At 35.9% G+C, this 24,658-nt stretch overlaps 1 protein-coding gene across 5 annotated transcripts in view; it reads right to left on the bottom strand.

The window, feature by feature from the left end:
• DYNC2I1 (dynein 2 intermediate chain 1) overlaps positions 1-24,658 on the bottom strand; it is a 33,642-nt gene extending 8,984 nt beyond the window's left edge. For 2 of the 5 annotated variants that reach the window (XM_064637957.1, XM_064637952.1), the window contains exons 1-19: positions 23,420-24,658; positions 20,624-20,677; positions 19,360-19,789; positions 18,753-18,820; positions 17,835-18,158; positions 16,523-16,581; positions 15,054-15,111; positions 12,677-12,754; positions 11,699-11,894; positions 9,892-9,994; positions 7,174-7,303; positions 6,553-6,664; positions 6,066-6,160; positions 5,616-5,742; positions 4,610-4,782; positions 3,869-4,031; positions 2,613-2,726; positions 1,486-1,547; positions 392-443 (exon numbers count right to left, since the gene is read on the bottom strand). In XM_064637957.1, the coding sequence (XP_064494027.1) occupies positions 392-443; positions 1,486-1,547; positions 2,613-2,726; positions 3,869-4,031; positions 4,610-4,782; positions 5,616-5,742; positions 6,066-6,160; positions 6,553-6,664; positions 7,174-7,303; positions 9,892-9,994; positions 11,699-11,894; positions 12,677-12,754; positions 15,054-15,111; positions 16,523-16,581; positions 17,835-18,158; positions 18,753-18,820; positions 19,360-19,789; positions 20,624-20,677; positions 23,420-23,434 (2,413 nt within the window). In that variant the 5' untranslated portion in view covers positions 23,435-24,658. The remainder of the gene's footprint in view (positions 1-391; positions 444-1,485; positions 1,548-2,612; positions 2,727-3,868; positions 4,032-4,609; positions 4,783-5,615; positions 5,743-6,065; positions 6,161-6,552; positions 6,665-7,173; positions 7,304-9,891; positions 9,995-11,698; positions 11,895-12,676; positions 12,755-15,053; positions 15,112-16,522; positions 16,582-17,834; positions 18,159-18,752; positions 18,821-19,359; positions 19,790-20,623; positions 20,678-23,419) is intronic. The other 3 variants (XM_064637929.1, XM_064637937.1, XM_064637945.1) reach the window with 3 other exon arrangements.

Consider the following 24,658-nt stretch of genomic DNA (forward strand, 5'->3'; position numbering starts at 1 on the left):
ATTATAAAAATGGAGATACAGGCAACAACAAAAGCATTGTAACAGATTTGTTAAAACTAAAGAAAGAACAGGAGGACCAAAGAATCTTATATTCTTTGAAAAAAAAAGCTGTTAGGGATACAGACAACTGCTCTGACATTATAAGAAATGTGGTTGTTTAGTGGTAATTACCAATACAGAATGAGCAGATGAGATTCAGATAGCAGTGAAAATAATTCTCATTATACCTAACCAGTAACCCCAAACATGAGATATGTACTATTCAGAATTAATCTTTTCCTCAGTAAGTTTTCCTTCTTTTAAACTGTTTGGCATCACTGACTCTCTCTCTTCTAACACCATAGTCTCAAAACTAGAGCATTTTATTCTACTTTTAATGCACAGTACTCACCTAAATCAGTTTGTGAACCAGCTAAATCCACTTTTTGTAATTCAACAACTACCTGAAAAGTCAATATTTAACACTAGTAAACAATCAATATTTACCAGACTCCAAAGTTTTTTAAGTAGTTGTAAAAATGTATGAGATAACTCTAAAGGAACATTTAGAGAGGCAAGTTTAACATCACAATGATCACAGGTAGATTCTCTATCCCCTGTCAATGTCTGCAATTCTAAAAATAGCTTCCCATGCCTGCTGGATGTTCCCTGCTGGAAAGCAGAATATGGAAGGTTACATTCTCCACTTAATTGCTAGTTGGCGTCTTGTTTGGTCATTCATAAACAAACCACCTAAACCTCCAAAATAAGAAATTGTTACACATTTCCTGTGCTTCTCACGACTCATCAAATAGAAAGGGTAGATCATTTGGCCTGAATCAGCTGCTGCTAAAGTTACTTAGAGTTTTAAGGGACTTAATTAGTGATACAGAAGGGAAATACTTTTATCCCCTTATTATTCATTGAGCTCTTTGGTTCCTTAAGCAAGATCAATTCAGCTGCAAACATGTTCAGCAGCTGAGCCAAAGCTGCAGCAGGAAAGAATGACTGAAAACACCTGATAGAAAGAAGAGTTGTCAGGACAGCAATTAAGACTAACAGACCTCGTGCCTTCCTGGTTATCACATTTTAGGCAAGGCAATCTTAGCCACTGATTTTCACTTTTTGTCTCTTGAACATTTGTTTTATATAAATTATGAATGTAATTTCTCCCCTACATTCAGTACAGTCTCTGACACCACTGTGATTCTAAAATAAAGCAGATGGGTGAAAGAGGATTGAGGTCTGTTAATAAATTAATAGAAATATGTGAACATATTCCTATGAAGTAAAACTATTGATTGCCTGTTTTCATGAATTCATGGTAAGATTTTCCTAAGGACAACATTAGGGAGTCAGGTAAAAAATTTTAAGGAGAATTCCAACAGAATGGCTAATGCACTTTTCAGGGAGGAAATTCTCATCAGAAATTCTGAATTAGAGTTGCTATATTTGAAGTATTTTATTATTCCAACACATCATACTCTTCCTACATATATTACTCACCCACATACTGAGGATTCCATTTTCATCCATTGAAGCTATCTGAAATGGAGGGCCTGACACTTCTATGGAAGGAATAGCAACAATTTATATTCATACATTGACTTTTCTGCTGAACAATATCAGAGGATTTAAAACATTTCCCACATTAATACATTCTCTGACACTTCTACAATCCTCTCAGCTGCCTATAAAGGGAAAGTGCTCTAATTCTACCAAGGCAAAAAAAGGTATGAAAGTTTCTTTACTGAGAGGGTGGTCAAAGACTGGAAGAGGCTTCCTAGAGAGGTGGTCAATGCCCAAGGCTGTCAGTGTTGAGGAGGCATTTGGACAATGCCTTTACCATGTTTTAACTTGGTCAGTCCCAGATTGGTCAGGCAGTTGGACTGGATGATCCTTGTAGGTCCCTTCCAACTCCAACAGTCTGTTCTACATCTCTGTCTATTCTAGTATGTGCAGCTTGTCCTACCAGAAAGGCAGATGATCTCTGTCTGCATCTTTTAAAAATGTCTGGATTCTGCAAGGACTTTGGAAGGGAACATAAAGTGCAACAGGTGAAATGTTGTAAAACCTGCAATATGAAGCACATTTTTTTAACCACTACAGATTTCAAAGTACAAATCTGCAATGGAAGCAATAATGCCTCCTCCAGCACACTGTCTGAGAATTTGAGGACATGAGGATTGGAATGTTTTTTGCCAAGGTCAGTCATAAAAAAATGGGAAAAAGGTACAGGAAAAACCACTAAGTACAGTCACACATTTTAAGTGCTTTCAGATATAAGCAAGTTGCTCCACTGACTCAGACAGAGATTTTTTTCAGGCATTTTAGAAGCATTAAGACTTTTCTAAAGGCAGTTTTCGAATGATAACTTGTTTTATCATGGAAGAATAAAACATTGTCTGGAAAGCAGACATTATAACAAGCATGCACCCACATCTGATGTGAAGCCAAACAAACATTACCTAAAAATGAGGGCAGAAAACAAACATGCATTTGTGTGCAGTTGATACCACAGACAAGAGGCAAAGTAGCATTATAAACTGGATTTTGACTATGATATATTTGCTTCCCTAGATACCTAAAGAAAGACTCAGATGTATTGATGCTTTGATGAGTAGCTTACATACCCTCCTGATAGGAGAGGCCTGAGAGCCCATAACTGTGATCAGTGTCAAGAGAGGTTGAGACAGGTTCCACTGCAAGTACAGGAGAGGTGTGGTTTACTGAGTTTAGAATGCCATCTGTAATTAAGGACAGTGAAAGTTAAACATGATATTACTTTCAACAAAAACCAACAACAAAACCTGAATCACTTTTCAGCTTATGGGAAAATGATGACTACAAAAAAAGAATGTCAAATAATGAACTTCATAAAGAATGACTTTGCAAAAGTCTCAAATACAATACTGCAAACTGTTTCCTAAATTAACAAAATACTACTAGATAAATCAATGTTTCAATATTTCTATTTACTTCTCATTTTCCAAATGACTGATGCACCATTTATGCCACTGTACCAGACATTTCATTAAAGTCTTCCAGGGTTAACATGAAAAGAATTATGATAATTTCAAGCTTCATAAAAAGTAGTGGTAGAAATAAATCACTGCTTAACATAAAAAAAAATCAAAGAAAAATTACCCTTAACAGAAATTAACTACCCTGAAACAAAGAATTCACCATGAGAAAATATGTATTTACCCTTTAAGAACATTTTAAAATAAATGTGTATTTAGAGTAATTTTAATAAGTGTTCTTTGTCAGATACTCATGATTTCTGGACTTTTCCTGTGCACTGAACTTAATTTCATTTAAGAATAAAGGCACAAAGCTTCCTACATATACAGCATTAAACCTGCCTGCTACTACATGAAACTGTACCCATACATTTGACTACCAGCCCAGTGTGCAACACAAGACCAAGCATCTTTGACCTACTAAAAAAATTAAGTCTGTCAAAAACCAACTACTGTTTATTTTTACATGGCTTCTGCAATTAGATACACTTGTGAAGAAAAGATGATTTTGTGAATGTGTTTAAGTCAAATCAGAGAAATTCTAATATATGTGTCTAGATGTAGATCAAAAAATGTAGGTTATATTGGGGGACATGACACATTGAAAACTGACTAAGCTAATGATTTCAGATGAGGTACTAGTTGAGTATCCATTTTAATATTACAATGCTCCTTAGGTTTTATAGCTGGTCCACCTCTCTGTTCTCACTGCTTGATGCACATTGAGCTGGCTTCCATTTCTGTTCAGCTATTAATTATTGACAATTTTTACTAGACTAAATATAATACCTGAACTGGCTAAACTAGGCTACTGAGTATTATTTCACTGCACACAAAATGACTAACCAGGATGCACAGATACTAACCAGTGGAAAATGTTGGAACTCTAAATGTCCAGTCAGTTCCACTCATCATCATATGAGGGTGCATTCTTGAGTCTTCTCGAAGATCCCAGACCAACAATGAACCATCTATTGTTCCAGCAAAAACTAATGTTGTTTTACTGGGGCTAAAGCAGCAACACATCACCTGTTAACCAGTAAAAACATGCATGGTTGATATTATGATAAAGGCAAATGATTTGCCAAGCCTGAAATATGTACTTCATAGTGTAATTCCAATACAGATTACATGTGTTTATGGCAAAAGGGCAATTTATTTTAAAAGGGGATGTAGGATAGAAGACTTTCAGTAGGCCTTGCCTTTTCAAGACAAATGTTTTGTAATCTGCATCTACTACCAAGACACTGAAGGGGGTGACTCAGCTGTATGACAGTGATGAGCAAAGTCCTGACAACATCTGAACCTGATGTTTTACTTTCATTCACTCTTCAACAATGAAATAGAGTCTAAATTAAACAACCAAAACAACAAAACACCATGACCATCACTACAACTTTGTTCTGGAGCACAAAATAGAATGAGAACAGTGTTTCATTCACTAGGCTCAAATGTGTTTCTCAAAAGATGGCATATCATGCAGCAAGACAAAAACCCCCAAACACACATAATAAAGCTTTTCTTTTTGATGGGTTATATGCAATATAACCCATATATACAATGGGTATATACATATATACAATATATACAATGCTATTAAAACATACCTCTGAGTCACATATTAAAACTTTCTGAGGACTGGAGGGCTGCCAGATGTTCCAAACACATATGAGGCTCTTTCTGTTCAGTAAGTCCACACCTGCCCTCTCAGGTAATCCATGGACAGAAAGTAGTGTCTGCCTCTGAACTTGAGAGACATACAGGCAGGATATTTTTCGGTCTAAACCATTAAGAAAAAGTCAAGCAAGAAATGCAATAAATGAAAAAGCAAACTCACTGCAGATGAAAAAGCACATTTAGCTGCTATAGCAATAAACAAAGGAACTAAGATACAATGATGAAGAATATTTCTATTAAGAGTGGGTTGCTTTTGAAGCTATAAAATAAAAAAGGAGGGACTAGAGAAAGATTCCAAAATATTATAAGTAGAGAAAAAAAAGCAAGACAGTCAGAAAGTTAATAGAATAATTATTCTGGGTATAAGCAAGCCAATCTGATCTGATGTCACTCTATATACTCAAAATTAAGCTGAGTCTCAAACAGGAAACAGCACAGGTCAGGTTTTTGCTGGTTCACCTCATGTGTTCATGTTAGACTAGGTGTGTTATAGGCCTTCCTAACATAATTACAGATGCTTTATTTTTCATTTTTATTTTCATCAGAACAGCTACTGCTTATATGGGGAAGATATAACTGCTTTTCAAATATATCAGGTGATATCCTCCCTTTAATAACCTGCCTTTATTTACAGTTTTGGCCCTACTGTCAGCATAAAGAGCCCAAATGAAATTACACCCCTTGGGATGGCCCCTCAACAACAGGGGCAAGAAATTACATGCACGATATTTCTTGTAGGATGCTCTGATGTTACCAATGTGAAACCAATCTGCACAGTTACAGCAGGATTAGTGCAACTGAAAGAAAAGTGGGGTTTACAGCATCTGGATATCCTGATATGTGCTGTTTGCACAGTTATGACAAAGAGTATGGTATTTTGCAAAGAAAGAAGAGTTCACTCTGTATACTAAAAGGTGTAGAATAAAGTTCCCTTACCATGGAGGAATGGCTGGTTAGTATTTAACTGGAAACAGCTATCACTAATAGACAGACTGGTTTGTCGAGATCTTAGTTTCCTGGGTTGTGTTGCAACTTGATCTTCCTCTAGCAAAACAGCAATCACCTTTCAAACATAATTACATTTATAGAAGTAAAAGGGTCATCTTATCTTTCAGCTTTGCTATTTTAGTTTTTCCAAAGGTATGTGGATAAATTTAATAAATCTTTATCAACTCTCTTGTTAATTTTGTATCTTTGCAAATACAGCTTTACAGACACAGAAGTCACACAGCTCTGATTCCATTCCTTGGCAGAGATGATTCTCATTGCTAATGAGTATTATTTAAGTCATGTAATTAAATTAGTCAGAACAAGAGCTGAAAGTGATCTATCACAATGTATAGTTATGCACACAGCTCATAAGGGATATTAAGGACACAAAAGTACCTGACAGGCAGACCGAAGGAAATTTGCTAATCTTTGTGAATCAATTTTAGGTGTTAGAACCCCATTCACTGACATATCCTGGCTGTTTCTGGGACCTACGGAAAACAAAAAAAAACCCAAAATCAAACTTGAAGCTTCAAAAGGGAATCAGTTAAGGAAAGTGGAAGAACGATTTAATTTTTAAGCAAGAGGAGAGTGGTAATAATCAGCTTTTCTTCAGCAGGAATAGTAGTGTTGAAGACCAAGATCTGTTGGGGAATCATTTTTGCTGCCAACAGAAACAGCAAGCCAGAGGAAGAACTGTTTCTGCCACTTATTCCTCACCCCCCTCCACATGGGGACTCGAAGTGGCTCTGGCAGTTTGGGATCAGTGCAGCCTGACACACAGCCTGACACACTACACATTCTCACAATTAACAGACACAAAAGAGAAAGTTTGCATGACATGAACATATCCATAAACGAATAAGATTAAAATGTTCCTCACCTCCAGACACAAGAGAACTTTCTCCTGGATGCTGTGTCCATTTCTCCAATGTCTCAACTTCCTCAGTCTGAATGTCTCTATCCAGATTGTCCTCGTTGCACTGAACGTACGCCTAAGGTGGAAAGTGATCACTAAATGGGTGACACAGATAAGAAGCACAGCACAGAACTCAATAGAACTTTGGAATTCTAAAATTGATGTGCTCACCCTCTTCTCTTTGTAAATTCAGACCTAAGCATACTGACACACTGTCCCTATTTTGTGCATGCAAATTTTACCACATTTCACACAAGAGTGCAAAAATACAAAATGTCTCACATGATGCATAAACACCAAGGCAGCATTTCTGGGGACACTGAGCCACAGATAGGCAGAAAGCCCTTTAGAAAATGGGGAAGGAAAATGAAAGAGTCCTTTTCTAACACAGAAAGGAAATGGTCTGTCTGGCCAAAAGTTTTGAGATTGTTGCTTTATGGTAATTAGGGCTCAGAGATGAAAATTATTAATTTATTACTCTACTGTTCCATTAGCTTTAGGAACTTTCTTTTTAAGGAAAATTATTTTCCAGAACGAGCATCAGCACTTTCAGGATTTAAGTATCACTATATATTTGTTACGCACCTGCTTAGTGTTCATTTTACCAAAATTCCTGATATACATGTCGTACTCATTTACAGGGGGCAAATCCAGTAATGAAAAACTAACTGAGAAATCCAGGTCAATTAGTGGGAGAAGTTCTGAACTCCGTTTTCTTTAGAATTGATTATAAGAGAGAAAAAAAAATGGTTAAGACCAAGTATTTGGTATTCCAAAAGAAAAGCAATGTGATTTTGTTCAGTACCAAAGATCTAACAACACTTTAATCTATGTGAATTGAAGTTGTACCAAAATTAATTGGCAGATCAAAATATATCAATAAAAGTATACAGAATATTGTTATGAGTTTTCATTTAATTATGCTGAGATAATTATCATATTTGAAAATGCAATACTGATTGCAAATGCCAAACATGGTTTATTATTAAACCCAAATTGTCAAAAACCCAGGAGATCATCTTTTCTAAGTATTCAAAAGCTGTTCTGTGAGGTAAGGGATGAATGTCTCTTCCATAAGTTAGGATGGTGGCTAATTCTCCTAAACTCCTTTTATTAACTTACATCACTTATATATGTACATGCTTTATAAAGTTCTTCTCTAATATCCTGGCATTGTTAGACATGTGCAAATGTATCTTGAATGACCTTCACTTGTACTAGAATAGACTGCCTGCATTCATACCTCTTTACATCACTAAGGAAACAAATAACAATAGCAGTTTATCAACCCTAAAATATATTTGAAATATACAAACGAAATTACTTTATTGGTGATTCAAAACCCTTGGCCATGAATATTGACCTCTTGCCCTGAAAGTAAGCCTCCAAAAAACTTCAGTTATTGGAGTGTTGGATTTGATCTAAATTGTATGAAAACAAGTACTCGAGATTGAGGGAGACTGTGTATTTTTCCAGTAGTATTTTTAGTTTTGAGTAAGATTAACACATTGTACAGGATTTGAGATACCTCTTTGTCCTATGAAACACCAAATCTTTCCATCTTCCTAAATTGTCTTGCTGGAATGATAAAAAAAATAACTGCCTTATCCATCTTCTCTCAATTCTTTTATTTTCTGCCTACCTTAATTTTTATTTTTTTTCATCTTTGCTCACAAATAAAACCATAGTTTGATTCTTAATTGGAAAATAAGTCTACCTTCATATACTGTATCTCTACTCTGGAAAGTAAAAATACATTTATGTGCTATTACTTATCATTAACTACAAAGAGATTCCTATCACTTAACTTGTGTGGATGTGTAGATAATGAAAAGACTGACAATCTTTGTCACAATTCACATGACTATCTACCTGCTGTAATGACATAAAGCTGTTAAGATGTTTCATTTTAAGAGTGAACTGCTTGAATTACATGCAGATGTCAGTTTACAAGTTAATTCCAGGTTCTTGCTATAGTGCAAATCCCTCAACAATGAGAAGATTTTTGCAGTCTCCCTGTCTCTCTCTTACACTTTCAGGTTTTTTTAATGTCCTTAAAAACTATAAATAAATACAAACCAGATATATCCCTTTTTTGCTACTTGATGACATCTATTGCATTTTCTTACACAAATTTTATTTTAACTTGTGCTTCTTAATGTCACCTCTTCACAAACGTGGGCACAGATTGCTAAGATCTTACTCAAACGTATGAAAGTTGCTTCCTAGTTGCAAATCTGAATAACACATACACACAAATCCTTAAAATAAACTAATAAGCTCATATTATTTCTTACAACTCCAAAGTGCCACAGCTCATTTAAGGGATGCTTTCAGTCTATTTACTGGTAGTAATGTATTATCACAGCATTAAATTCCACAGCTCCTTTCTCTTCCCATGAAAATGCTTTGTATCTTCACAGAGATTTATGTTGTCAGCATGTACACAGAGTTATATACATAGCTATAATCAGTCATAGTACACAATCACTAGAGGTTGAAAAACATTCCAGAAGGCAATTCTTCAGAGATGCCTTCCTGAGTTTCCTAATCTGTCTCCACCATCTAGGGAGGAAGCCTAGACAATGAACTTGCGCAAAATTTGGGCACATAAATTTAGACAAGGTGAATTAGACAGCTTAGACAATAAAATTCTCCTTATGTGAAGATTAGTCACTGATTTGGAGCCATGAAACAGTGGAATCTGTTATTAACAACAACATTTAATAATCTTGCTTTATGCATCCCAGTCCTGCAACAGAAAATTGGAGGTATATACAGTGCTTCAGATAAATCTGGAGCTCCTGGCAAGTTCCACAAAAAGCAAGCATCAATTTGTTTCTTTAAAATACAGGGATGTCTTAGATATCTCAAATCTAGATCAATTTTAGATCAGTAATAACATGTTTTTACACCAACTGGTGTTATCCCTGAAAAGGAACATGCTATTTTGGTAACAGTAACACACCATAAAGTATCTTGAATATTTCAAGAATTACGGTTCTGCAGAGACCCAACAGCAGCTAAAGGGCTTGTTCTTTAGTGCTTTAGGTCAATATCTAATTAAGTGACTGAAGAATTATGATGCACATAAACTGATATATAGATAAATTTCTGCTACAAAATTTTATGTAGCAAAGCCTGTACATTATACTTAGGAACTAATTACTGTTAGCTAACAAAATAATACTTGATTCTATAAGCCTCAAATTTATAAAGTTCACATATTTCAAATACAATGAAAAAAATTACATCTCACATAGTGAGCTGCCCTTTTGTGTGGATTATTTAAAATACACTTACTTCTGTTTACTGGCCATACTTCGGCTACTTTGCCGTTGGTTTGCCATTTGAAAATCCATGAATATTCCACAAAAAGAGTTTCTGACAGTTTCTGATTGGTTTTCTGTGATATTATAAACCATTGTTAGCGTTACAGTTCACACTTTACAGTGCATGAAAATGCAAAGCAGTAGGTCTAAAAAGCAACATATTTATTACAACACAGCTACTAAAAATGACTACGGGCTACACAAAGTGCTCTATCACAGCTTTCGGTATAACGAGCTTAACTTCAGTAATGGGCCAGGATATGTCCCTTATTATGGTCTTTTATCCATCAATTCAAAATGACTGACCATAGCAATTTTTGTTTTAGAAGACTGTGATGCAGAAAGGGCATCACAGGGCATCACATCTTTCTTCCTCTTGCCATTAGCAGGTCCCTTGTTCCCCTATGTACAGTAAAACACTCTATGATCCATTCTAAAAATCCTACCAAATTGACACAGACTTCCCCCTCTAAATCAGAATTCATCTCCATACACGTAGTGGAGAACCTCCTCAGCACAAGCTTAACTAATGTCCTTGGATGAATAAGGAGAACACTGAAAACTGTTCCTGCAAAAGCCACAGTTAATAGACCAACTACAATAACTGTTGTCATGCCTATTTTACTCCCTTTCTAGGCTAAGTGGTAGCTAATTGACCTTAATATCCAACTTGCAGTCAGGACTAATGGTGTTTCACTTCCTCAAAGGAAGACTGCCTTTTTAGGCAATACTTGTAATATGCTTTTCAACTTCTAAAAATAATTACCAGAATGATCAACAACCATTTTAAGCAAATGAGGTCGAAACTTCATCAAAAAAATGTCTGTTGTGTAATTTAGAATAAAGCACCAAGTGTTACAATTCTGAAATTTTAAAATCTGATTCTATATTAGAATGCCATGCTGTTCATTAATGTCCTAGTATCCTGTCCTATAGCATTAATGGAATGAATTTATTGATTCCATATTGTTTATTAGAAAAATAATAATTGCATAAATCTTTTGCAAGGAGAAATTCACATTACTGGTACTGGCTGCAACTACTCTTTTACTGGACTGAAAATCTATTGACAGAATCATAGAATTTTCTAGGCAGGAAAAGACCTTTGAGAGATACTATAAAGAGTTATAGAAACTCCATGCTATTCTTCCATGACTTTAATAACTTTGTATGAACCAGAATAAAAAGCTATTTATTATTCTTTTGCACAATGATTATATACAGTTATTCACTTGAGTGTGGAGTGCAAAGGGAACTTTACAGGAACAACTGTAGGAAAATAAGTAGCTCTGCCACTCCCAGGTATCAGATCAACTGAATGCAAGACAATACTGCAAAAAGAGCCTGCATTTAAAAGTTATGTAGGACTATATATATCTCACTAGTATTGATATTTCTCTCACCTTCCCACCCAGAACAGAGGCTTCAAATTTGCTTAAAAGAAAAAGGTGAATTTAACGCCAGCGGAAGCCCCAAACTGTTCTAACACTCCTCTAGTTTTCAAAATCCAGACTCTCATATCCTCCTCTTACCCAAAATAAGATGTATTAAATGTCAGTCTGTACATTTTTATACTTCACATTTTAAATGATTCGTAATGCCTCTGAATCATTCTTTAGTAATGTGGAAGTTGCAGTGCTTACCCACAAACCCAGTGACTCATCCAGAGCACCAGACTTTGTCTTTAGGCAGACTTCTAGAAAAAGTGGCCTGTTTACTCCTAAGTTGTATGTGTTACTCATACATTTAATAAAAAAGATTGCTATCTAGTCACATACCCATGATTGGTTCCTTTTTTTCATCTTCAAGTTTTTTCAGCGGTGAATTAAAAATTCTATCATTTTCTGCACTAATTGCTCTTTGAATTTCTTCGATTTCTGATGTTCTGGAAAATGGAATCTCCCTTAGGTTTTCTTCTGCATCTCTTTCTTCACCACTTTTGTCTTCATCATCTTCAAAATCATCTTCATAATCCTTGAAAAGTAACAAAACTTTCAATAACTAATAAACACAGATTATAGATGTATTTTTTCAAGATCTTTTAAAAAAATTATAAAATGCTGTCAAAATAAAAATCTCATGCAGATGGCTATAAAGCCTCTGACTGAAAGGCATTCTAAAATAGTTGTTTGATAGAAATTGAATGGCATCTCTTGATTGTGCAGTAATTTTAATCAAGACAGGACAATCCCCCAGTGTTGTTTTTCAGTGCCCAAAATAGTCTTTCTTAATATCCTAGAGTAGAAACTATATATTTATGTGAATTATGTGTTCCTTAAAGAGATAAAATAACAATGTTCAGTGGCATAAATGCTTCAGGGATGTATGAAGTCATTTATATGATAGTTTTAATTCAAGCTGCCCTTTAATGGCAGGTTCAAATTTTCTAAACTGCCACACTATCTGTTTGCAAGTCCATGCATAAGGCTCATACTTTAATAATTCTGTTAACTAAGACAATTTATCTCATGCTGAAATAATCACAAATGATATGAACAAGTCTTAAATGTGCTCATTTCTCTCCACTGAATGATAAAGGGCTACTGATGAAAGCTAAATAAATATACAGCAAAGAATTTCTACATAACATTTTAATTCCTCATTATCTACTGTTAGCCAAGTTAAAGGTCACTGTCACAAAAAAAAAAGAACTAAAAACCATGTAATATTCAGTACTTTTTATTTTTGTCAACAAAGCTATTCACTATTTTGATACTCAAGAATTACTTCACAGACAACTGTATGCTTTTACTTACTTCAAAATCATCTTCATAATTTGCTGAAATGTCATTAAGTCCTGTGTCTGAATTATAGATGTGTTTATCTTGCATTTCCTAAATGAGAAAAGTAAGTGAAACTTAAATAATCTTACAAAAAAATCTTTATCTCCCAAATCCTAGCATAAAATAAATAGTTGTTGTTCTCAGATACTTCTACATTTTCAACCAAACATACAGCATATAGTTTATAAATACAAATAAAAGTGTATTAACAAGGGATAATTACTGACTTAAATGAATAGCACAGGAAGAAAAACATAACTCAGCCTTATCTTGTGAAGACCAACTGTTTTTCCACCAGTATTTTTACTGGAAAAGACATAAAAACTGCTGTGTTGCCTATAATTTCCATGATGGTGTAACAAAAAAACTAAGACTGCTCTACTTTTCTGAGTATTAGACAAAATTATTACTTAAATTTTACTGGCAGACTCATATTGTTAATAAAATAGCACAAGTGTTGAAACCAGGAAAAGAGAGACATGGACACAACATGAAAATTATATATTTTTATACATAAATGACTCTGTTAACATTGAATCCTCTACTTTATTTGCATGGAAAAAAATTTATGGTATCCCTGAAATAATTTCAAAGAATTTTCCTTTCTCTAGCTTATTAATTAAAACAATGCCATTTAGTTACCCAAACACATACCCCAAACAAACAAGAAGCTTAAAATGACACACACTGATCTATGCAACCTCTAATCAGCTTTTTTCCTCAGTGGCATCTTCAAAGTCATAGATTAAATTATCCACATATCAGGGCTTTCAACAGGTTACAAAGTAGAAATAAATATGAGGTTTTCTGAAAATTATCCAGCATAACAGCACACCTATTACCTGGTTCTGCATTTACAACCAAAAGATAGCAGCTGGTTGTCAAGTAAGGTGCATTTTTGATCCTTCTGTGACTTCTGAAAAGCTACAGCCAACTAGTTTTCACAGGATGTCATAGTTACACAAGTATTAAGGACATTATATAGTAGTAAGTTGCTTCTACTTTTCACAACTCTCACACTCCTGGAACTAGTAGGATTGGGACTATAGTACTTCTAGTTGCCACTTTTTGTCATTTCTCAACTCAGTCTTTGGATCAACAATAAATTATATCAGTCAGATTGTCCATCTGGGCAAAACTGGGCAAAATTCCTCTAATTTGTTCTGCCTGAGAGGTTGCAGGTACTCAGCAATAACTAATTCATATAGTATAATTCATGTAATTTTTAAAAAATCTTTATTCCATTTAGTAACACACTCATAAAGATAGTTATAGTCTTTTTTATCTTAGTGTCATCATCTCAGAATATGCCTACAGAGCAGTCATTTTTATTAATAACACACTTGTTTATAACAGTCCATCTTAAACATGTAGTTTTTACACACTAAAAACCTCCACCTGTCAGCAGTTGTCTGGGTTCCTACTTTAAAGAATATATGGAGAATATATTGTCAATATCAAGCAGGATTAGGAAGTCAGGCTGGAATATCTGGATGGCTGTGGCAATTGGAGTAACAAACATACAAAGAAAATCAACAGCATAAATTGTAAGCCCCTGGAATTTGATTAAATTCTCCCTGCTGAGTGTGGTCTTAAGTAGAGATTTCATCCTCCTATGTTGCCTCACATTGTCAATGAAGACAGAGAAGATAATGGAGGAGACTAAATAAAAAAGGACTGAACTGCCTATTTCTCTCCACAAACTGCAAATGAAATTTAGGTCCTCACCACAGACAATTCACACTTTCAGGTGAGCTGAATCAAACACTAGAAAATAGGACAAAACATTTTAAAATTTGTATGGTAAAGTTATAGGCTGCATCTGCACAGACCGGTCCAAACAAACTCAATTATTCTCCAGAGCTTGCTGAAAATTTGCTTCTGTCTGCAACTGTCCATTGAAAAATATAAAAATACTTTCCCATTTCTTATGGCAATTGATTTAAGAGACATATATGAATTACACTGTTAGCTGCATTTTACTTGGCTTGCATTATCTGTTATTTGCCTGTGTCAGCTGTTCACAGAAAGATATAATATACTTTAGGTAGCTATAGATGATTTGTATTACACATCTAAACTCTTCCCCCTTATTGAGTTACTTTTTCAAGCATAGAAGATACTGAAATACAGTTGAATAAATGGCTACCTACAATGTTTAGCAAATTTATATAGAAGAAATAAATTTTCTAATGCTGTATCCAGGAAGAGAGGTTAGGAGATACCTGAAGACCAGTATACATAAATCTTATATCATCTTTGAATGCATTATTATTGAAACATATATTGTAATTGTTATTCATCTCAATACAAATGTACCATTCTAAGTTCCAAAATCAAATAGTTTTACCTCTTGTCTTGTGTCCTTTTCTTCTTTTTCAATGAGTTTTCCCTTATCGTTTACAGTCCTATTGAAAAAAAAGAGAATATCAATTTTATTGGTTAACTCAGAAGACAGCAGTTCTGTTTTGGTTTTGTCTTCTGGGGGGTTTGTTTGTTTCAGAAAAAAAAAAGTCTTTTTTCATGAAAAGGAAAAAAACACTTGAAAATTTTAATAAACTGAAGTATTTCTACTAATATTTCTACAGATCTCTATTACGTAAAATTATCATGAAACAGCCACGTGAATAATCAGCTAAGAACTACAAAATTTTTTTCCAAATTTACCACCTATAATTGCACCAAAATGGAAGACAAAGGAAAAAAACTATTAAACCCACACATTTATTACTTGTATTAATGTCTGCAGTGAACTGGAGATCAAGAGCAGGTTGGTGCAATATGCTATAAAAGCCATAAATCACAGACTGACTTCAAACCTGTGCTTTCATTCAGGGGTTTTATTTAAGAGGACAATGCAATCAGGGTCAGAGAGCAGGAGACAATTAACAACTCACTCTGCTCCTTAACAATCTATTTGATTACTTTACAAGTATCAGACTTCAAGAAGAGAATGTTTTGACTTCTTAAATGACTATTCAAATATGCTGTTGGGATTGATAAACATGGGAAAAAGCAACAACAAAAATTAAAATTTTGCTGGATCCTGTCGTAACAAATTAGAATGATTCAACATTAACAGTGCTTGAAGCTGAACCAGGGTTTTGGGGCATCCCACTAAATCAGACTACCTTCCTTGCCATTCAGAAATGGTTCACTCTCTTTTCCCAGCTATGCACTTCAGAAAGCTGTATAGGAATTTCACATGGCTGGAGAATTAAAGAATGCAAAGAGAACTGGAATATACAGGAAAGTTCTGTAAGATTTTATATTTGCTAGTAATAAAACTTAGAAATATAACCCTGAAATTTTACTGCGGATGACTTGGACCTTTCCCTTTCATACACAACTGCAAAACTGTTATATATATCTAATGTTTAAATACTATCCAGGATAGGAACTAAGTACAGATATTCAAATTAAAATAAATAACATAAGGGAGTCCTATATAGTTCATCATGAACCTTATATGTGTCCACATGACTGTATAGTGAACTTCCAGGTGGTAAAATACAGCATTTCTGTCTCCCAAACTAAGTGCCCAGATTAATATATATATAGTTTGCAAGGACTGCAAAATAACTCTTGCTACCATGGGATACATAACAAATAAATGGAATATAAAGACATACATTTTTATCTGAATCACCTTAGGGGCAAAACACTTTTTTTTTTTAATCACTATTGTATTGGGCCTATGAAAAACATTATATTCACCCCACATATCTGAGATCAAGAATTCATGCACATTGGTTTGGTGGTAAATGAATTTTAGTGGATATTGTCTAGTATATACTTATTTTAAATCTCTGAATTTACCTTACATGCTGATGGCTTGTTTCCTCTTGAATCCTCTCCTCCTTTTTGTATTCGCTGGTCTGTAAAAGAAGTCACCATATTCATGTGTCAGAAATGTTGGGAGGAAATATATATATGAACCTCTATTAGTAACAGTGTTATCAAACAGTAAGAAAAGTTTCTAATTAATTGCTTCAATAACATTTTTTATTTCTGTCATTGCTTGTAAGATGTTCTGAAAAACTCGTAGGGACAATGGACTCGTTCCAAACAGAGATTTTAACAGTTTGTACTCCAACAATTTACACGAATTGGACCCAGGGACAGAGAAACAGTCTCAGGCACTTTCAATACCCAGTACAGGGACTTGACTCTTAAATTCTGTATTATGAAGGTCTCCCTAAATTTGGAAATGTATTCAATAAGTTGTTTAACACAAAAGTGCTTGTCTCTATCCATGAACTTCAGAAAACCAAGCATAACTCTGGGACAGAGGCATCATTGTCTATGTCCTGTAACAGCTATTTGAATAAATTTCTAAGGAAGCCAAATCTTGAGCAAGTTGCCTGCTGCAGAAAGTCAGTCACAGGAATCACTCAGGGTGGGCCCCTACACCCAGGATGACTAGCTTTTCACTAGAATATATATTTCTGAAATTTTATTTGAGAAGCTTGTACACCTTCACTCTTTAGGCACTAGCCTAGACCATCTTAATAGTAATATGTTCCATAAGACTTATCTGCTTTTAAGAATTACAAATTACTAGATATTCCTTCTCTCATTCTTGTAGAATGAATACTTACAAAAACTAGTAAAAATATCGAGGTTTTGATTAAGTCTCTAGGAAATAACATACTCTATATTAGAAATATAAAAGATATGCTTCAGAAGTAGAGGCAAACCCCACAAATATGAGGGGTCTACACCCACATGCCTACTTGTGAGTTAGATGGATGTGCTCCCTTTATAGACAACATGGAAAATAGCTTCTAATAAAATCATAGTTTCTTTCTATAGAGATAGCCAACACACTTGAATGGACCTCAAGCCTAATGACAGCTTCACTCAGGGCGTTTGCAAAAATTGCAAAAGTCATAGCAATAAAGAATTTTATGCATAAAAGATGTTTCTAACATAAGCAAGTTTTTTGATTAAATTTAATGGGAAGAATCAGATCTGGATTACAATACTTAAATACAGATATAGCGTTTTAATCTACCACTTTGGCCTCAAATTTCAGAAGATATTGACTTACAATCCCAGATTTTTATTACTCTCCTATCTATGATGAATTGAGAATTAAAGTAAGCTATAATGTTTTAACAAAACCTACCCTTAGATCATGTTTCTTTCTTTCATTGTCTCTGCTTTTTATTCTCTCATTAACTTCTGCTGCTTGTCCTTCTCTGTCTCCATGGGAAGATCCCTCTTTAGACCTCCTTGATTTATGTTTTTCTTCCTCTTCCTTTCCATACTGCTTATGACTTCTCTCTTTTGAAAGCCTCTCTTTTTCTGGCCCAACAGAATGTTCTTTTTTTTCTCTATGTTTTCTTTCACCCTCTTTATCCAACTCTTGATCTTTCTCTAACTTGTGTACACGTTCACCTTCAACTTTGTAGGCTAAAAATTTGTCAATTTTCCTTCTTGCATCATTATCCTGGAAAGAGAAAAATAACATTAAAGGGTTAGAAGGTTCTCCAGGACTGTTTTATCTTCACAAATCTATCAATTTTTGACCATTAGAATGATGGATTTATAAGTACTTAATCTTTCTGTCACATGGATCTTCCAGCCACTTTAATTTCCTATGATAGCAAGTTTCAAATTATTATAGCTCTTGAGATTCTGATAGTTCTTCTGGGACATATCATACTTTGCTACAGAAAATTCTTTGGACTACATATTCTTCACACAAAAATTTGATTCTTATTTACTGGGTGGTCTAAAATAAAGTAGGATGTATCAATTACCCTTGTAACAAAGTAATAAATAACAAATGGAAATTTTTGATTTAACTGTGCAAAAATGAACCACTGTTTGCTATGAAAATTTTATTTAATGTTTACTTTAAAAAAAAAGAATAAAGCATTTCCTTAAAACAGAATGGCTGAGATGTATTTTTGTGTGTTTTGTACACTTGTGAGCACCTTACTGTCTATGTATCTCTAGGATTTCTCAAGAAATGGAGTCTGATCCAATTTCTTCATTATTCTACAATTTTATCTTATTGTGTTATGAAACACTTCACTACCTTCCCTTCCTTTACCTTTTTTTCTTTATGCCTTCTTTCTTGCTCTTCACTTCTTGTTTTTTCCTCCTCTAGAAAACAGATGTATAAATTAAGGAACAAACTTTATAATACTTAAACTCTGTACATAATTAACTCTAGCATGTAGAAAATAGTATTTCAGTGACATGTGTTTTCTCTAACGCAAAAGCTTTTGAAAAAAAAATTAATATTCTGTTGAAATTCTCTCTCCAAAGCTGGTTACTCCTTCTTCTTTCCTAATGTTCTCAATTGTCCTGTGTAATGGCAGGAGTAATGACACGTGCTACTAACTTCAGCAGTCACTCAGTAGAGAATGTCTGGGCAGGAAGGTTCTTGTACTCTTCAAGTCAACTCACCAACAAAACCAGTGATATCCACCCTCTGTTCAGAGGAAGGGAAACAAGCATCACTTTTTTTTAAAGCACCAAAATAAAACTAGGTTACCAAAAGATTCTCTAAAGAAACACCTGTCATAGGCATTCACACCTACCTGTCTTTATCCTCTCCGTACAGAGGGGGTATGGATTCAGAGTATTCCTAGCTAAACATCAAAAATTTCCAAGGACAAAAGCAACCTAAAGCAACTTACCCAAACCATGCCTGCTTTCTCTTCTTCTGTGATGTTCTTTATGTCCTCCTTCAAATGATTTCAGATTATTTTGTGTATCTATTTGCTTTATCTCATGTCTCTTATGCTTTTTGTCTCCTTCTCTATCACTCTCCCTGTCTTTATGTTTGGGTACACTGTATCTTTCCTTCTCCAAATGTGGCTCTTGAAGCTTATCTCTGTATCTCTCTCGGTCTCCTCTCTGGTGCTCTTTTCCCCTTTCTCTCTCTCTCATTTTATCCCTGTCTCTCTCGCTAGATTTAAGCCTCTCTCTCTCTCGTGTTCTTTCCTTGCTCTTCCCTCTGTCTTTTCGTTCATGTTTATGAGTGTCTGTGTCAAGAGCAGACCTATCTTTCTGCAGTTTCTTTTCTCTGTGCTTTTGGTCTTCATTTTGACTATCTGGTTGTGATGCCTGAAATTAAAAAAAAAAAATCTATTGTTATAATTCAGCAATCTATTTTGATATTAATATATTCATGTGTAAAAAAAAAAATTTGGTAGGTTGCTGAATGTTCATTTGATTTCCCAAATTGCATTAAAACGCTGATCTGTTCTAGGCTTACTTTGCAAAATTACTAACATTATGTCTGTGTTACTGTAAAAAGGATTAATAAATGGAATAATAATAAGATAGATAAGAAGCTTTTAAAAAATACAAAAAGAACCTAACATGAATATCAATGGTGTACCTGACTGGAGCTTCAATGCCTGTTTGACAGCAGATAATGTAATTACTGAGTTTAAAAATGCATGATAAGCATGATAGATGACGAAAATAAATACAATAGATAATATACATATAGGAATGTGAGTAAGTAGACATAAAGCAGAGGTGTAACTTGGATTTGGGTGGCCAGCAAGTTAGATCCCGTTGACTGCTGTGTGATTACCATAACAGAGTATTATTTCCATTTACCTAATTAAGAAATTCATAGAGCAACCTTATATGACCTGTGTAGCTAGAAATAGCTGAGTGGGCCTGGCTCTGGATACCCTTGGACTAGACAGATTCCAGAACAGTCAGTGTGACAAGCTACATGTTAAAGATCTGTACTGTTTGTATTTGATGGTGCAGATTTAAAGTGCCTGGTGCACCAAAAAGCATTAAAGAGAAAGAGCTGCTATAGATCCCACAAGGCAGTGACTCACAGAACAAGCAGGGAGCCCTGTGTGTTTGCACCATCAATAAATTCCAGTGCTGTAAGGTAACTTAACATCAAGACTAGTAGAAATAAAATAAAATCACCTTAAGATGTTTCCTAAGTTCTTCTGATTTCCAAGTATCTTCTTTGGTTCTTCTCTAGAGCAGAAAACACAGAAAAGCCTGAGTAATTAATTTGCAAGGAGAAGCACATCATTTAACAACTAATAGTATTTCGAAGGAAAGGATTAAGGTGTATATGGCAAGTATCACTGAGTTTTTTTAATGCAAACAGTAATTTGATTTAGCTCTAAGGTCTATTTACAGTAAAGCTGACCTGACTGGACCTGGAAGAGGCCTAAAGTTCAGATCACATGTGTAAGTTAACTGCCACATGAAATATTTGTATGTAGCACTGAAGAAAAGAAGTAAAAAGATAATGAAACTAATCAAAGTACACATGATGGCTGTCTCACAAGAGTGAGATTATATTTCTTCTATCCTCATTTGCAGAGTTCCTACCCTTGACTGCTTGGCTGCTGCTAAAAAGATTAAACTAAAAAAATCATCTTGTTTGAGATCACTAAAGCAAAGGAGGAATTTTAATCTATTGAATCTTTTAACTAATTAATTGGAGGCTGATGACTATATTCAAAGTGACGTGATCAGGCTACCCTTATTCTCAAATTTAGACTTAACTTCTAAAGATTAACAAAACACTCACTGATAAATTTTGGAATTATGAGCTGCATTGGTGGAGGAAAATAAACATATGGTGCCTATTTTTTTGTTAATTCATATGCAACCAGCATTTTAACAGTATATTTTAATTTTTTATTTATTCTACATGAAAAAACCCTTGTGTTTTCAAACTTAGATTTTATAGAAGATTGTAGTGGACTAGTAAACTTCATCTAAAGTTGATGAGAAATGTCAAGAAGGCAGCCTTTGTAACAAAAAGAAGGTGCCCTTTAAGTTTTATTTTTTTCTGATACATAAAAAAGGGGGGGGAAGTGCAAGTATTTACTACTCCATAAAGTCAGATGAGAAAGTAAAACCAAAGATGATAATTTTCCTAAGTGAAGCTTCAACAAAGCCTAAGAAACTCAACAGTACTTATGTGAGTGTAACCTGGAAGGATATGGATGGGAAGAGAACAGAATGCTGTATTATAGTCTCAAATAGTAACCTATTTAAAATCTCTAATATATATGATCATGTTTTGGTTTTAGACAAGATTTAGGTATATATCAGTAAACAAAGAAAGAATGCTAATGATGTTAATACCCTAAAACCAGCATAACCAACAGACAACATTAGATAAGGTTTTGAGCTTTACTTCAAAGCTGAGGCAAAAAGCACTCAGCAAACATTCAGAGCTGATTCTCTGGCACCCAATAATATGCATTTGCCAGTTTTCTGAGGTGTGAAGATTTCACCACCAGCCCCCCAGAATCTGTTGCTTTTATATATGATGGTGTTTCACTTAAATCTCTGCTTTTGCAGGAGACTAATAAAAAGACAGGTATTTTATAAAATTTAAAGAAACTTAATACCTTTGAGACCACTATAAGTAAATGTATACACACAAAAATGTTTAAAACAAACTTTCAAAGGATTTACTGAAGTTTCTCACCTGTCTGCTAATTTAAAAGTACTTACATATGTACCTATATACTCATTTAAATCCAGATTAAGATTAGTTATTTCAATGCCACAGGGGCTTAATTCATCCACCTGAGAGCATTCAGCTCACATAAAATGCCACAGATTTACTGAACTCAAAAATGCTATGAAAATTTTTACCATTTAAGAATCCATGCTTTAATCTAAACAAAAATTAGTCAGTGGAATAAGGAACCTTGCTGTTTTAGATAAACTCCTTAAAGGAGATCATAAGGCATTTCTCCATGTACAAGGAGAAAGATTAGAGGTTTTCAGAATGTAATGTTTAGTTTTTAACTAAGTTAAGAACCCAGTTCAGCATAATTTTAAAGAAAAAGAAACCAAAGAGCAGTAAGAGAAATTTCTGTAGCTTTTAAAACAGAGAAAATTTCTTTATTTTTTACATATAAACATTTATCTTTCTTATTTCCAATATGAGCTGCCAATTTGAGAGCCCTCAACTGGGTAAGGAGCACGAGCGATAGAAGAGAAACAGCACAGGGGGGTTCCTCCTACAGCGTGGCTGTTGGTGCCTCTGGGTCTGTGACACCAACACACCTGAAAAATATCAGATCAGAATTTAACTTCCCATCACAATTCACTAGCTCACCCTTTTCAGCGAAGAGGTGACTGATGCACCACAGTTACTGAAACTAGATCTAAAATTTTCCAGAGGGATACTAATGCTCCTTTTCACGCCCCCTGCCCAGCCACTCTATTCCTCCTGCATTTTCTATCCAGCACGACCGCAAATTAATTACTTGCAAAATCCAGACTCACATGACCGCAATAAAACTGGCTTGACACTTCTGCTTTTTCAAGTGAAAATGTAACACAGTAATTGATGTCCGTGCGTACACGTGGTTTTGTTTCCCTTACTTTGGAGCTCTACAAGCTTTCCATAATTTAACACCTTAATGAGAAAGTGATGTGGGTTCCTAAAGAACTAAAACCTGGCAATGAGTGGGTATTAAACATACTTTTATCTACAATGTGAAACGCGGGGTGTTTTCCTAAAGCACCTATCGCGTTCTGCAGGAAGGTGTGTGGCCGGTGCAGCTTCATCCCTGTGCTAGAGGGATAAGGAATTCCTTACGGCCGCTCTTGGGGGGGAGATTCCTGGGACAAACCGGTCCCAGCAGAGCCGCGGGGTTCTCGGGGCCGGCACAGGAGACGCCAGCGCTGTCTCCTGCCCTTGCCCCCGGGATTCCCGGCTCACCGGCCGCTTCCCCTCACCTTGTCCCCCTCCATGGGGGGGGTCAGGAGGCCGCGTCCGGCCGGGCCGGGATCGGGAAGCGGGATCCGGGCGGCGCGTCCGGGCCCGCCTGGCAACCAGGGGGAGCAGCCGCTGGCCGAGCGATGGATGGCGCCGCCTGGGAATGCCGATAGGGCTGCGGAGGGTTCTCCTCCCACGGAGAGCCCTTGTGGCCGAGTCGGGATCCCGGGATGCGTTAGGAAGGGCTTCCTAAGGTGGTTAGCAGGTCGAGGGAGGTGGTCCTGCCCCTCTACTCAGCCCTGGTGAGGCCACATGTGGACTCCTGCTCTGTCTGGGCTCCTCAGTGCGAGAGAGACGTGGAGCTGCTGGAGTGGGTCCAGCGGAGGGCAGCGAGGGTGATGAAAGCACTGGAATATCCCCCTTGCAAGGAAAGGCTGAGGGAGCTGGGCCTGTTCAGCCTCGAAAAGAGAGAACTGAGAGGGGCCCTCATCAATGTGTATAAACGTCTAAAGGGGGATGCCAAGGCTCTTCTCCATAGGGCCAAGTAATAGGACAAGACGCACTGCACAGAAACTGATGCACAGGAAGTTCCATCTGAACACGAGGAAGAACTTCTTTATTGTGCAGTGACCACACACTGGGACAGACTGTCCACAGAGGGTATGGAGTCTCCCTTACTGGAGATATTCCAGAACTGCCTGGACAAATCCTGTGCCATGTGCTCTGGGACAACCTTCCTTGAGCAGGGAAGTCAGACCAGGTGACCCAACTGTTATATTCTAATTTCAGTAACTGTGGTACATCAATCACCTCTTTACTGGAAAGAGGTGAGTTAGTAAATTGCGAAGGGAAGACCAGATGACCCGCTGTGGTCCCCTCCAACCAGACCCATTCTATGATTCTGAGCTGGGTTTCTGCAATTGGAGGGCTTGGACCTTGTGAGGTGGGAATGGGGCACACAGCCAGTCAGCCTTCAAGCACTGTTGTTCTCCTCTTCAGCACCAGCCTTTTATTAAGTGTATCATGAAACCATACCTCATCGCGGTTGACTCACTTTTAGTAAAGTCGCACACAATTCCTGCAGGGAAAACAAAAAAAAAAAACAAACGAGGAAAAGAGTGAAATGCTGACTCTGCCATTTACCCAGATGCTGAGTAGAGGCAGGTATGGAGAACACCTGTAGAAATAAATAAAAATGTTAATAATACTCCCCCAGCGACAATAGCAGAGCTGATTTCTGCAGCAAAGCACAAGTGGCA

This window comes from Pseudopipra pipra, chromosome 1 (genome assembly GCF_036250125.1).
Source record: "Pseudopipra pipra isolate bDixPip1 chromosome 1, bDixPip1.hap1, whole genome shotgun sequence".
NCBI classification, from domain to species: domain Eukaryota; kingdom Metazoa; phylum Chordata; class Aves; order Passeriformes; family Pipridae; genus Pseudopipra; species Pseudopipra pipra.